Genomic DNA, 14,358 nt, shown 5'->3' with positions numbered 1-14,358 from the left:
AACTGCCTCTTGGGTGCTTGGATCTCTGTGAGTGTGTGCAAGCCCTCGTGCTTCCTGACAGCTGCTTGCTGTGTCTAGGTACCTTGGCAAGGTAGAGCTGACTGCCGAGCGCTCTTAGTGACAGCTGGGAGCTGCCCTGGACCCTTTGTGTAGGCTTTGTGAGCTCTGTTCCCTACACGGTCTTGAACAAGTAGGAAGGATGGTGCTGGCTGTTGAAACTTCATCCTAAATCCCCTTACTATGCACCTGTTTGCTTCTCTTAATTGCCTGTCAGAATAATACAAAACCAGGAACTTGTCCTACACGACTTGAGTTTTCTCTGGTGAGGCTGTTACCTTGCTGTGACAGTCTGTTCTTCTAATTCGGAGCAGGGATGCCCTTATTCCTCTGTCAAAAAAATATTTGTAGATCTCCTGTTTCTTGGAAACTGTCCCTTCTTATTTTTGTCCTCTTCATCCTATTTCACTATCACAGGAATTTCACTATCCATTCCCTGTTCCTTCCAAACCAGACATTATTCTTTCTAATCAGATGTATCATTGCTTTAAAGAAAACTTCAAATGGTGTTAAAATTGCAGATACTTAAAGCTAGTAATCAATGGCTTTGCACCATGTAGAACAGTACATGTAGTTTCATTAATAAATAGAAAAACAGGCTGAAATTAAAACTTCGTTTTCTTGCATATGGCAGTTACTGCTTTGGTTGGACAAAGATAATGAAGAGACTAATTCCACTCAGAGTGGAGTAAGTCCCCTTAGAGCTCCCCGCCTTTGGTCCAAACAGAAGCACTGAACTTGCCTCTTACCTGTAGCTATGTACAGCATAGCTTTGAAATATTAAAAGTAGCAAAACCTTCTAACAGCCATCCCCTCTCCCACAACTTACAGGAGATCCAGGGGCTGTTGTAGACGTTTGTGGGTTTTGTCTGTTGTCTTGTGAACAACAGCTTCCTCTGAGCAGCAGAAACGCAAATGTACCTCATCTGATGAAAATTCTGCTGTCTTTAATCTTGCTACGACGCAGAAAATTTTGGTGGCATTCTTCTAAATACACCTGAGATCCTGTTTGGGAAGGCTGCCCTTTCCTTTCTGTGACATACAAATGCAGTATTTGCAAAGTGTCAGAATATGCTGAACAGCATTAATCTCCCATCTCCTCTTCAGGTGCGTCTAGGCTTGGCTTTAGGCTGCCTGAACTCTTTCTTTATGTGGAATCAATTCTTAATATCTCTTGCAGCTTCACACCAGCTTGTGAAACTGAGATTGCTCCCAGCCTGACACTGCTGGCGGCTTTGCTTTCTTCCCTGCTTTCTGTTTTCATGAGCATGTCAGTGAACAAACAAAAGAGCTTTGACTCCTGAACATGTGCTTTTTTTTGTCCTACAGCAGAGCTTAGATTGCTTGACTTGTGCTAAGCACAGTACAGACACTCTGGAGGAGACTATCCCTGCTCGACAGAACTTGAATTTTTAATGGAAGCTTGATGTAGCAAATGAGGTCGAAGGCTTTTGGGGGAGTTGGGGTGAAGGGACTGAGGAATCAACAGCATATGCAGCTGTCATCCAGTTGTTTTGGCAACTGACAGACTTTTAGTCAAATTTGGCACTTCTGTGGAATCTATCAGGGTTGTGGGTGATTCCTGCTGTTTAGTATTACTGGCAATTTTTCTTTGATTTTCAGCTAAAGGGAACATAGGAGATTTGGAAGGAGATTGGAATAAGCCATTCTACAGACTTGGTTTGAGAAGATTTTTGTGCCTGTGGTGCTAGAATTACTGATAGAAAGTGTTGGGATGAGTGAGAGAGAGAGGGTATATTATAGTTTTGGTTGATCTGTTTTGTCAAGAGCTAGTATGATGTGGTGGGGCAGGGAAGCCTGTGGAAGAACTCAAAAGCTTTCCTGTTCAAACACCACCAGGGGAGCGTGGTCAACAGCAACGCAGAAGGGCCTGCGCACGAGCTGAAGTTGGTGCTAGTGGGTAATCATTCAAAGACTGTACAGTCGTGATCCCCCTCCAAATAGCGAGTGCTTAACTTGGTTCATGTGTTACCTATGGATGCTTTCCATCCTTTGCTGATTTGCCCTACGGGGAGGTAAGCTTGCAGCTGTATTACTTTCATTCAGTATTTTGTTTGTCCTTGTGGATAGCTAGCTGAGGGAAACTTTAGCCAGCCCAGAGTTTGCTGGGGCTTCTGGCAATTGCATCAGTGAAAGGCTTCTCACAGGCTGTGCCTGTGCACGTGCAATACTCGGATAAATATCAAGCCCATATCTCTCAGAGGCATGAATTGGTCACTTCTTTTGTGCTCCTAGCACCATCTGCTGCATTCAGCTGGATTAGTTAGGGAGGGAGGGAGAAGGAATGTAGGTTTAATATTTGTTATCTTAGTTCTAAGAGATTAAGAACTGGTGCATGCTCTGCAGGCTTTATGGAGCAGTGGTACCGGTAACATACCAGTCCTGATCCTCAGACTTTCTCTTCTCTCAGATCCCCAAAGACGAACATATCCTTCGATTTCTGCGGGCTCGTGACTTCAACATCGACAAAGCTCGAGAAATGCTCTGTCAGTCACTGTCTTGGCGAAAGCAGTACCAGGTGGATTACATCCTACAGTCATGGAGGCCCCCAGCCCTCTTAGACGAATACTACACTGGAGGATGGCATTATCAAGACAAAGGTTAGAAGCTGCCCCTTACATTGATGCTACAGCACGGTTTGCATTATAGGACCTCAAAAGTAACCTGGGTTTTTTGGAGAAAGTTGTATTGACACTTTAAAAATTAACAAAGCAGTTCAGCACCTGTAAACAGCCACTCTGTTTTGCTGTAGTTTTGTTATTTTCTCTGCACAGGTCAGGCAGAGTAGAGCTAGTGCAAAGCAGCATCTGTTTGATAAGGTTGCCTTTGGGTATGATTTTTATCCTTTTCAAATACTTAATGTGGCTTTTATAAAAGGTACTAGCGATAGCCTGGGAGACTAGAGTACTTCCCTCTTTAAACCCTTATGTTTGTTTTGCAGATGGACGACCACTCTACATCCTTCGTCTTGGCCAGATGGACACAAAAGGTTTGGTGAAAGCTCTGGGAGAGGAATCACTGCTGCGACATGTAAGTTGTACTTTCATTTCTCACCTGAGGAACTCTATTTCCCTTGGGGTGTTTAGAAGTCTTGTTATAGTGCAGCAGGAATCTATCTGCCTGACATAAATAATTCCGGTGTTTCATGGCTGGCAACTCAAAGTTGGCTTAGTGACTTTGGCACGGCACAGCTTCTCTGTCTTCCTGCAGAGACAGAAGTGAAGCTTTTGCAGTGGTATGAATTGGCCAGAAAGATGTCTTCTGATAATGTGCAGTCTAGCTGTAAGCTTTCCATGGCCTTTTCATGCAGCTCAGCTAGTAACATTTGATCATGAGATTCTTATATTTCATCTTAGATTTTCAGTATCTGTACCTTGTAATGTCAGCACAACTTTTCAGTAGAGAAGCCTTTTTTTTTTTTTCTTCCATATAGACTCTTATTCTCTGTTTTGCACACTGCAAGTTCTCAAACCGATATATTTCTGGGTTCTGTATTTTTTGAAATAAGATCTCTGGGCTATCCTGGTTTCTCAGTCATACTCAGGCTAATCCTAGTCTGTACTGTCTTTGATTTCAGGTTCTGTCAATTAACGAGGAAGGACAAAAGAGATGTGAGGAAAATACCAACATCTTTGGCCGCCCCATCACGTTAGTATAGTTAGTTTTCTTGTATCCTTACAGAGTCTGAACTGACATGGTGAGAATGCTTCTGTGAAGGTTTTAGATGATGTCCTTAGGGTTAAACTGCAGACAGCAGTGTGTCTCTGTTACGGGCTGTTCCTGGGCTTGGGGTACCGTATATAGTGGACTTACATGCAGATAAATTCTGCAGCTTCACATGAAAGCAAGTATTGGTCCTTCCTTACATCATTTTATGTCCCATTTCAGATGAATTTAATCTTCCTATCTTGGTGATTTTAATCCAGATCCTTGAAATTCTCTTTTTTTTTTTTATACAGGAAACTGTCTGCCAGATTCCACTTTCATTTAAAATGCATTTTTTTAATTATTTTTAGCAATAGGCCTGCATACCTTCACCCTCTTCCACACTGACAGCATATGTTCTTGCCTTCAGGGTTGGGTGTCTGTTTTACCTGAAAGCTCAACTGGATTCAGGCTGTCTGCTGCCTGAGTGGAGATCTACTTTTTATTGGAACTGCTGGTCTCCCTTTTTGGCTTCACTAGATGCTGTACAGGCTGTGGTGTTACTGAAATATTTGGTGGATCGTAAACTGAGCAGCCACCTTGCAATGAAGTTCTGACAGGTCTTTTTCTGCATGTTTATTTTAGATCCTGGACATGTCTGGTGGACTTGGAAGGGCTAAATATGCGGCATCTCTGGCGGCCTGGAGTTAAGGCCCTGCTTCGGATAATTGAGGTTGTAGAGGACAACTACCCTGAAACTCTGGGGAGACTATTGATAGTGCGAGCGCCCAGGGTTTTTCCTGTGCTCTGGACTCTGGTGGGTGAAATCTGGACTGCAGGATCATAAGCACTCGTGCATGTACAAATAGCTAAATCATCCGGTCAGTGTAAGTTCTGCTTATTCGAAGAGTTAGGGAGGGAAAAACTTCCAGGTAACTTGTGGCTGAACTCCTGAAGAGGCCACAGCATTGCTACAGAGCAAGCCATAGCATGCCTGTAGCTCATTTGATTCTAGTGGCTGTCGTCCACCAGGGCAGGACAGGATGTCAGACCTAAACTGCAAATCCTCATGCAGCAGTGGTAGCCCAAACTTGGTGGGTTTTCATATTGATGGGAAAAGACAAATATTTTTTTTTTAATCTCATGCTGGAGGACACTGAAGAGAAGAGTAATAAATATGGTTCTGCCTGGTGCCTGCTGACTGTTCTGGCAATGTAAGAACATGCTTGTTAAATTTCTTGTGAGGTTTGTATGTGGTGCAAACTTATATACGACTGCAAACTTATTTTACATGAAGTACAAAATGTGGTGAGCCGACGATATAGTACACTTTCCATTTGTTGCCCCTTTCTTTGGGGAAGTGCTTCAGGGTTGCGAAGCTCCGCACTACTGCTGGTCTGCATTCCTGCTGATGAGGCCTTCCTGTCTGGCGCCTAGAGCATCCATGTAAGATGGTATAAACATTGTCTCTAAGTTCACTCAGTGACAGTGATGTCTTCTGTCCACTTTTTATTTCAGGTCAGTCCCTTCATCAATGAGAACACAAGGCAGAAGTTCCTCATTTACAGTGGGAATAACTACCAGGGTCCAGGAGGGCTGGTAGACTACGTGAACAAAGACGTGATCCCAGACTTCCTGGGAGGAGACTGCATGGTGAGTTTTCCTTCCTGTTGTGCAGGTGGAATCTGCAGTGTGCCAGCTCCCTCAGTTCCCTCCTCCTCAACACCCTGGCCTCCCACTGCCTTCTGAAAGATGGTTAAACCTCTGTTCTGGCTGGGATACCACTGCTCTGAGCACGGCGCAGTTAATTTGTGCACAGGAGACTTCACCCTGAAGTGGTGATGCTGCCCTGGAGAAGGGGGTTAGAGGTCAGCTCTCTAAACGCAGCTTAGATAAATCGTCGTAGTTCAAGTAAACTCAGTCCCACTGTGAAATCTTATGCCAGCTGAGGGTGTCGTCCTCTGTCTGACAGCAGGCAAGTGTTCATGGTACTGATGACTTCATACTTTACCACTAGATGAGTATGAACCCTCATATTTGTTTGTCTGACTCTTCCAGTGTACTGTCCCAGAAGGTGGACTTGTTCCCAAGTCACTTTATCAAACAGAAGAAGAGCCAGAGAACTCAGATCACATCCGATTATGGACAGAAACTATCTATCATTCTGCGAGTGTCCTCAGAGGAGCTCCGCATGAGGTACAAACCAGAACTTCATAAGGCTGAAGGAGGTGCTGAACTGGTATCACTGATGTGTTCCTTTTGTTAAGGCTGACTAGAACAACAAAGGGCTCCCAAAGTGTGAGCACAAGATGGTTCAGCAGCAGCACCGTGCCTTTCTTGGGAAGGCTAACGCTAGCTAGAAGTGTGGAAATAAAGAACTGCAATTTGAGACATAAATTTGTCTCATCTCTACTACGGGCTGATCTTCTGGACCTCCTTCTTGGGGAAATAAATCTCCCTCAGTTTCCCTCCTGATAGTACAGCTTCCATTTTCAGTGGCATAGCTAGGACAGTAATGGTGGTGATATAAGAAGGTATGTACTGGGTACATCCTGACGGGGCTCATCAGAAAAGAGAATGTCCGAAAAAGGAGCACTTGAATGTCAAAACAGTCTACCAGCTTCGCTGGTGATGAGTAACTCTCTGGTTTGGCCTGCTTAGACTCCTGAAAAAGCAGCAGTGCCTTCTGGAGTTCACAGCCACTCGGCAGGTGCTCTTTGCTGTGTCCTGCATGCTTTGCTTCAGTTCCGCTGAGGTTTTCCTAGAACTAGCAAATGATTTACAAGCAACTCTGATACAGGGGAGAGATGGGGTAAAAATGCCTGAGCAGATCTATTGAGGCAGAGGAGTGGCAGTGGAAATCAGCCTATATCCTCCTTAGGAATCAAGACCAATAGCATAATTGAAGGATTATAGAGAAAAGCGTGTTTGCAGAGTGGGGAGGAAGATGCTGGCTGCCATCTTGAAGACCTGACTCTTTACAATGTGCTCCTTCTGTTCCCTTCTTAGATAGTTGTGGAGATTTTGGAAGGGGAATCTGTCATCACCTGGGACTTTGACATCCTGAAGGGAGATGTGGTGTTCAGCCTCTTTCACTCCAAACGAGCTCCTGAAACAAGTCATAAAGAAGCCACGTTACCAAGTACCTCTGCTGCTGGGGACAATATGCAGCTAATTGATAAGACGTGGGTCCTTGGGGTGGATTACAGCCGTATGGAATCTCCACTGGTTTGCCGGGAAGGAGAGAGCATCCAGGTCAGATGTGTTTGAGTCCTGGCATGGATCTTACAGTCCTAGCAAACTCCAAAATGGTCTGGTGGTGGGGAGGAGAAGGAATTGATGGCATAGGAAATCATGTATTGCTTGGGAATAGTTGCTGCGGTCATCATTCTCTGGATTCCCTGTGAAAGTGGCTGCTATTGCAGTCCTAATTTAGACTGAGCCATTGGAAAGAGATTCCATAATCCATGTTGATAAGCTAATTGAAAATAACCATTTTTTTTTTTTTTAAGTAGCACTGCAGGGGCGTGTGACTCGGGCATGTAAAATAAGTGAATGATGTGTGCTCCCCAAAGTGGTCAGCTCAATAGTTTCTTTTGACTTTGCCAAGTCATTCATCTATTTCTTAAGACGCCTGGTAGTCACTTGATGGCACTCCCTTTCTCTTCCAGGGATCTCATGTGACTCGCTGGCCTGGCTTTTACATTCTCCAGTGGAAAATGCACGGCCCTCTGCCCTGTTCTGGCACTAGCCTCCCTCGGGTGGATGATGTTCTTGCCTCTCTGCAAGTTTCCAGTCACAAATGCAAGCTTATATACTACTATGAGGTGCTTGCATCCAAGGACTTCAGGTAGGAGATTTACTGGGGGGATTTACTATACGGTTTGCAACAGAAGCCAAATAAGAGGGACTGAGTGCGAGTTAAACATCCAGGTACCAATGACCTCCACAGGGTGTGCGCTTCATTGATGAGACGTTAGACAGACACAAACTTGGTGGCATTTTGCGCAAAGAATCTCCTTTAGTGCTGTAGGTAATAAGGAACCCCTTGGCTGTATGTCCACCCGTGGAATTTGTGCTTCGGTTCTTGCTTTACAGCTGCCTGAAGAGGGGGAGGTTTTTGACAGAGCAGTTTTTTGATCGTAGTTGGGAACATCTTGAGAAGTTACTTTTGGAGTAACTTAACGAATATCAGTTGGGCTATTTCATACGTGTTTCGTTTGGTACTTGAGAAGGATGTCGGTTGTGAGTTGGAGAGTGCTTTCTGAATAGGTGAATACATCAGCTTCAGCAGGATTTGTCTAGCCTCCTTTAATGCAAAAAGTACTTTTCAAATCACCCAGTAATTTGAATGCTTTGCAAGTACGTGACCTTTCAGTAGGAGTTGGAGGAAGTGTTAGGTAGACCAGACTGGCAGGTGGGCGGGTGACAACCTTGAGAATGTGACCTGGCCAGATCCTGCGGAGTCAGAGCAGCAGCAAATTCCTCACTCCCATCATCCAAACCTGTTCCTTGTTGCTCCTCCTGCATAAAATGTGTCAGGAGCAGTAGGCAGTCACAGCTAGGGTGAACCCAGTCTGCTTTGGCAGAAGGAGCTGAAGGCCATGGCTGGACATAGCTGAAGCTGGGACACTCGTGCTTAGCAGGCTGGAGCTCTCGGGTTAGCAGTGGCAGCTGCATTCACTGAGCTGTGCTGCATTTGGAGTGCTCTTTAGTTTTCCGTTCTGCTCGGGGGCTGTGAATGCAGCCCTGCAGAGGCTCCAGCTGTGTCCCGCTCCCAGAATAACTGCAAGAGACAAGGTATAATATCTGTAGCTAAGAAAAAAGATGTCTATGACAATTTAATTTTTCATCGTGACACAAAGGAACGCAGAGATTCTTAGAGACAAACTTGAAAATGATGGGACAAAAAATAAAATACTTTTGCAAGCGTTACAGAGTATAAGTTGATCTCCTGTATAGAATTATCCATTAATAGCTGCCTTCCTAACAGATCCATCTGTTTTGTCCCTTCCCAGGGGATCCATGTCGAGCCTGGAATCCTGCAACAGCGGCTTTTCCCAGCTGAGTGGAGCCACGACATCTTCCAGCCAGTCCCAGAGCAGCTCCTATCTTTCTAGATAGCAGAGCCAAGGCTACAGCGGCAAGGAAAAATCGCTCAGGGCTTCCTGGCTGCCCCAGGGCTGCTCTGTGCACCAAACCAAAGAGCCTACGGGGGCTGAGCCTTGAGGCAGTCGTTCGTGTGACCACTGGTAGCAGCCATTTGGACACAGAGAGGCTTCTAGGAGCTATTTTAAACACAAAAACTTAGAATTCAAATGGCAGGTTTAGAAATTTTCTATCAGATACCTACTTCTCAGTAGTCTTTTTCACAAATTGTGGTTTTGGATGAATGTCAGTTTGCATGAATCTGTGTATTACTCAACTGTAAAGGGCTCTTTCCAGTCAGTCCTTTTCCTACGCGTGGTAGAGGAGACTGATGTTGCCTTATCTGTTTGATCCGTAGGACTAGATTATTCATGTGTAGCAAAACTAATCTCGTTTTCTGGGCGCCCAGGGTACCAATTACACATCAGAAAGTAAAGCGGGCATTTCAGGTGCAGGGACTTGAAGCAAACTGTAAATACCTTAATAGAGATAGGATGCTTCAGTAATCAGCTCCAGGTCAAACCTAAAACCTCCTCTGATGTGACAGGATGCCGTTAGGAAACATGTTGGATTTTTTTAACCCACTGAGACGAAAAAGTCAAAATGGTTTTCTAGAAAGTACAGGCAGAGAACCTGCCTCCAGTAAGCAGCATCTTTCTTAGAGAGAGACTACTTCTCCTTATTCCTCAGGTTTACAAGCAATAATGAGTAGATCTGACCCATCTCATCAAAGTGGGTGGGAACTGAATCAAATTATAAAGGGCTAAGAAAAGCAATATTTTATTTCCTGTAGGCACAAAATTTTATGGCAGTATTATAGAACTTGCTTCTTTAAAACATGAGCTAACTTGAAGAGAAAACTTAAAAAAAAAAAAAGCATGTATGTATTTAAGCACTTACTGAAACGTATTTATTCAAATACTAGCTTATTTAAAATTAATTTTTAACTTATTTATAATTTCAAAAATGACTATTTATTAAATCCAGTCACCTTTTTCAATGGGACGAACTTTGTTTTAGAAAGGAGTAACTGATCCCAAGAAATCTTTCTACTTCGGTTCTAATCTTTTGTGATCACTGGATGTTCTTGCATAAAGGGCTGTATCGTACATAGCGCTTGGGGTAAGGGCTGTGTGTCATCTTTTCCTGCAAGGTAAGGTTGGAGTCCAGTGCTTTTTGGACTCCAGAGGGATGCTTCTTAGGATTAAGAAGCAAGGACTGAGTTCAGGAGTTGTAAGAAGATAGCGCATCTTTGTGACACACCAGAAATACCGAGTTTGTCCATAATCACTGATTATTCCAGAGAGTAGGTGTGTACCAAAGGTGCTAGTGGTCCGTTGGTCGGGTTGGGTAGCAAAGTTATACGCGTTCTTGTCCCGGTGGCAACAAAGCGAGAATAGAGGTCAAACGCTCAGTTGCCCTTAGGCAGTATTTGCAGCTAGCAGACATGCAGGACTTGTGATGTGGACGGATGTCTGCTTTCGGATCCAGCTGTGCTGCGTGAAGGCTCCCCCCCACCAGCTGGAGGTTACCTCTGCACGGATCTGCTGCCTACGGAAGGATCGTGAGGGTACTGCCCCCGCCATTGTTGAGGTTATCCCAGCCGAGTGGCTCATGTCGCGTAATATGGCGAGCGTGGTCTAAAACGAACGAGTTTCCAGTTCCCCGGCTGGGGAGCAGCACAAACAGCTCTGGGCTTGGGGCGGGGGGCAAGCGCAGGTGGTGGTGGAAGCGTGGTTTCTTCCTCCAGCACAGCAGTTCGTGTATCCATGGCCATCTTTCCCAGTAAAGACTTGGGGTGTCTTTCCCTCTCACCAAGTTCTCGTTAAGGTTGATGGAATCTGTGCAGCTAAGAGCAACATGCAGGTAAACTAGTTCCTTCTAACCCTGCGTTTTTAATTACTGGTTTTGAAGCACCACAAAGGAAAAGAGAGACCCAATACTTGGAACAATGGGAGGTGAAGAACTTGATGTGTTTATGTAAGTTGCTTGGGTTGGTTTGTTTTTTTTTTTTTAAAGGATTGGAGTCAAGGAAATTGCTCTCCCACCTTGCGCATCTCGCTGGGAGAGCAGAACAGGTAACTTAGTCATGCAGGCCTCCGGGAAAGTTCTGATTTCAGAGAGTTCCCCAGTTGTTCTCTGGACTTTACCATTTCTCCCAGATGAATGAAACTTCTGTCTCTGGCATTTCAGCATAATTGGAGTCTGATAGAGAGGGAGAAAGTACTACCTTTTGCTCCGGAAATTCAAGAGTTCCGGAATTAAAAGTGCACATGTGTATCCCTAATGTAAAATCCTTTTCTCATAGTTAATTCTGATGCTAGAAACCGAGTTTCAACCTGACTCCCAAAGCATCAAAAGCAAACCCGGCCTCGTCCTCCCCGTGCTCTTTCAGGATTTCAGCTTCTTGTGGCTTGATTTTTAAGTGGTTGATCACGTCCCATGGCGGTAACGTTCCTGTTTCCTGTGTTTCCCTTGGTTTGCTCTTGTTAAGAATCTCTTCCATTGCACTGCATTTTATTTTTTTTTTATTTATTTTAAAATGTGGCATGTGCTCTTCTCCTCCTACCGGTACAAGTTTTGGGCGTTTAACTCTTGTCAGTGAGGCACCTGGAACTCGGCACCCTCTGGCAGCTCTGTGAACGAGCCAGGAAGAAGGGAAGGGCTGGTCCTACGGAGCGCTCCCTCCTCCTGGCGCCGGGATGTCACAGCCCTAGTTCTCCCTCTTGTTCCTTGGTGGGTACCGCTCTTCTGCCCCACAAGCGACTGCTGCACACGTCTGTTTGGGAAGCAGCTTGCGATCTCTCCCTTATCAATTTTAAGCAAAATTGCCTGGGTTATTCCACCTACCAATTTACTTAGCTACCAGTTTAAATAATCCAGTATGGATTTTTTCCCTTTTTTCCCTGAATGTTAAGATAACGGGAGAAAGGGGGCAACAGCCTGGATGTTGTGGCTGATGCTGTGCTGTGCTTTTTAAACCTGACTTTGCTTCTCTTGTACCTGCAGTTCACAGAATCCTTCTAAAACACCTTCTTTCCCCTTAAAATGACATCAGTGTGCTTTAGAAAATAAAACACGCCGTTTACTTCACAGCAACCTCTTGTGAGTCGAGACCGGGAGGAGTTTTGGGTTCTGGCTCCCCGGGAGCCACTCATCTCTCATAGATCTTGTAAGCCAGAACCTTGAAAAATGGACTCCGGTTTTGGGTGCTGAGCTAGAGATGCAGCAAGGCCCTCCCTGCTCCCCAGCAGTATCCCGGCAGCTGCTCTTCAGTGAAGTCAGGGAGCTCGGGCTGTGTTCAGGTAACTAGCTGGGTACTTAAAAAATAGCTCCTCAGTAAATCGGGGCTTTCCCCTGTTTCAAATATTGCATATGCAAAACACAATACCTACCTCAAAGAGCTGTTGCCATGTTTGATGTGTGATACGAGATCTCAAGAGAAAGGACGCTGTGCCGTAGGTACAAAGTGCTGTGCCATTGTTTACAATTAAATATGGCCATATGCGAGACCTTTATTCTTAGCCATTTCTACGGATTTGCCCCATCCCGCCATTTACTGGCTTCTGTCCCAGTAGGACTGGGAGCGGCAAACACGGAGCACGGCACCAGTGGGCGCACACGGAAGGTGGATGTCAGACTGGACTCGGGGCAAAGCTGGAATGCAGTAACTGAGTCACTTCGGCTAAACGTTTTACTGTCTTTCAAGTTTGAAACGGGCTTTTTTAACTGCTGTGGACAGAACAGCCGAGCCTCGCGGAGGGACCGAGGGGGACTCTAGCCCGGGAAGGTGCAAAAGCAGCAGTGCGGGCTGCTTAACCCTTGGCACGTGGAAGTGGTAAAGCTGTAAACCGGCACCCTAATGCGCTCTTACACCGTCAGCAGGGAGGCACCGAGGGCACGTCCCGGTGGTTTCTTGGCTTCCTGTACTTGCTGTTGGGGGAAGAGCAGTCCCGATTGCCGTGTCGGGAGGGAATTCGGAGTGACCGCAGTCGCTTTGGCTGTGCGGATGTGTGTGCAGAGTTTCAGACGCAGCCTTGTTCACTTCAGGCTTACGGCTGGCCTGTTTGGTTGTATCAATTCCCTTTCAGTAATGGGGGAAAAAAAAACAACTTTTAATAAGAATTTATAATCCCAATTTGGTTTATTCATCAAAAGATTTTTGAAAATGCCATAATCCAGTCATCTTCAGTCTGTAACACTTACTGCAGCTCAGAATTCCTGGTAGGAAGTGGTGAGCCCAACTGTCCACTCAACTCGGGTGCGAAGCTGCTGTGTATTGACGCAGTAGCCAAGGCCGGCCATAGCAGAGTCAGAGGAATCCCGTACTTCGAAATGCGTTTTACTAGCTCACACTTTAACATCTGAAACGTTTATGCTGTGAGCCACGGAATGCAAGAAACAGAGCTGTTAGACTCCTTAATTAAGGACTAAAACTGACAAGCATTTGTCAAAGATTCCTGCACGCTATTAGTTTTAATATCCTACCAACATGTTTGTGATGATGGTTTATCTCTTGGAAGGCTGAATTGGAATCACATGACATGCGTTGGCTTTTAATGACATCAACATCCACTTCCAAGCTATTAGTTACGTACGTAAGTTAAATGGGCATTAATTTTTTTTAGCAAGCACTTCCTTTCTCTCCCTTGCAGCTGTCTTCATTTTTATATATATCGAAGTTCTGGTTTTTCTCAGCCAAAAAACCCCAAACATTCTCTGAGAGCACACCAGCAAAATGCAGAGTGCTTCGTAACGTGTTACTTGACAACAACTGTGCTTAGTTACAGTATTTGCAGGTTCTGGTAGGAGCCGTACACTTCTGTATGTTGGAAATAAAAAAGCATCTTTAAAGAGCGTCCGATTGTTTGATGCAACTGTTCAAATTGTGGTAAACTCTGAAAATTTAAGCATGTGTGCTGCTCTCTTTACCTGCAGGAACGGAGGTAAGTCTTGCTTTATTCAGTTGTCCCTACTTTTTAACTAAAACGTCCTTTAATTTTTTCCTGTAGAACCAGCATTTTTTGTTTATTTTCATACCACAGGGCAGGCTGGTACACATCATCCTGCAGTGTAGTTGGCTATTTAAAATAAAAAGGGCCCACTGGGTTCGAATGGCCGACTGAGGTTAACTGGGAAAGGATCGCGTCTTCCTTCCGCAACTGAGTATTAAGAATGTGACCTTCAGGCAGTTACTACTAACGGACTTTATTCAAGTTTCAAATAGTCTCTGTAAATAATAGAAAAATAGAATCTTCTGTTTACAGGCTGATTTGACGCCAACAGCGGCACAGAAATTACATCTCCTTTTGTCCTGGTTTCGGCTGGGATGGAGTTAATTTCCTTCCTAGTAGCTGGTACAGTGCTGTGTTTTGGATTTGGGATGAGAACAATGTTGATAACACACCGATGTTTGAGTCGTTGCTGAGCAGTGCTTACACTAGTCAAGGGCTTTTCAGCTTCCCATGCTCTACCGACTGAGAAGGC

General features: G+C 44.9%; 1 protein-coding gene across 1 annotated transcript in view; it reads left to right on the top strand.

Moving 5' to 3' along the window:
- SEC14L5 (SEC14 like lipid binding 5) overlaps positions 1-10,546 on the top strand; it is a 36,079-nt gene extending 25,533 nt beyond the window's left edge. The window contains exons 8-16 of the mRNA XM_009277310.2: positions 2,489-2,678; positions 3,020-3,108; positions 3,656-3,726; positions 4,369-4,540; positions 5,242-5,376; positions 5,782-5,919; positions 6,733-6,978; positions 7,395-7,573; positions 8,742-10,546. Coding sequence (XP_009275585.1) covers positions 2,489-2,678; positions 3,020-3,108; positions 3,656-3,726; positions 4,369-4,540; positions 5,242-5,376; positions 5,782-5,919; positions 6,733-6,978; positions 7,395-7,573; positions 8,742-8,847 — 1,326 coding nt within the window. The 3' untranslated portion in view covers positions 8,848-10,546. The remainder of the gene's footprint in view (positions 1-2,488; positions 2,679-3,019; positions 3,109-3,655; positions 3,727-4,368; positions 4,541-5,241; positions 5,377-5,781; positions 5,920-6,732; positions 6,979-7,394; positions 7,574-8,741) is intronic.
- The last annotated feature ends 3,812 nt before the right edge of the window (positions 10,547-14,358 follow it).

Source organism: Aptenodytes forsteri, unplaced genomic scaffold, assembly GCF_000699145.1.
Source record: "Aptenodytes forsteri isolate BGI_AS27 unplaced genomic scaffold, ASM69914v1 Scaffold26, whole genome shotgun sequence".
Lineage (NCBI taxonomy): Eukaryota > Metazoa > Chordata > Aves > Sphenisciformes > Spheniscidae > Aptenodytes > Aptenodytes forsteri.
This window is presented reverse-complemented; position numbering and strand designations above follow the sequence as displayed.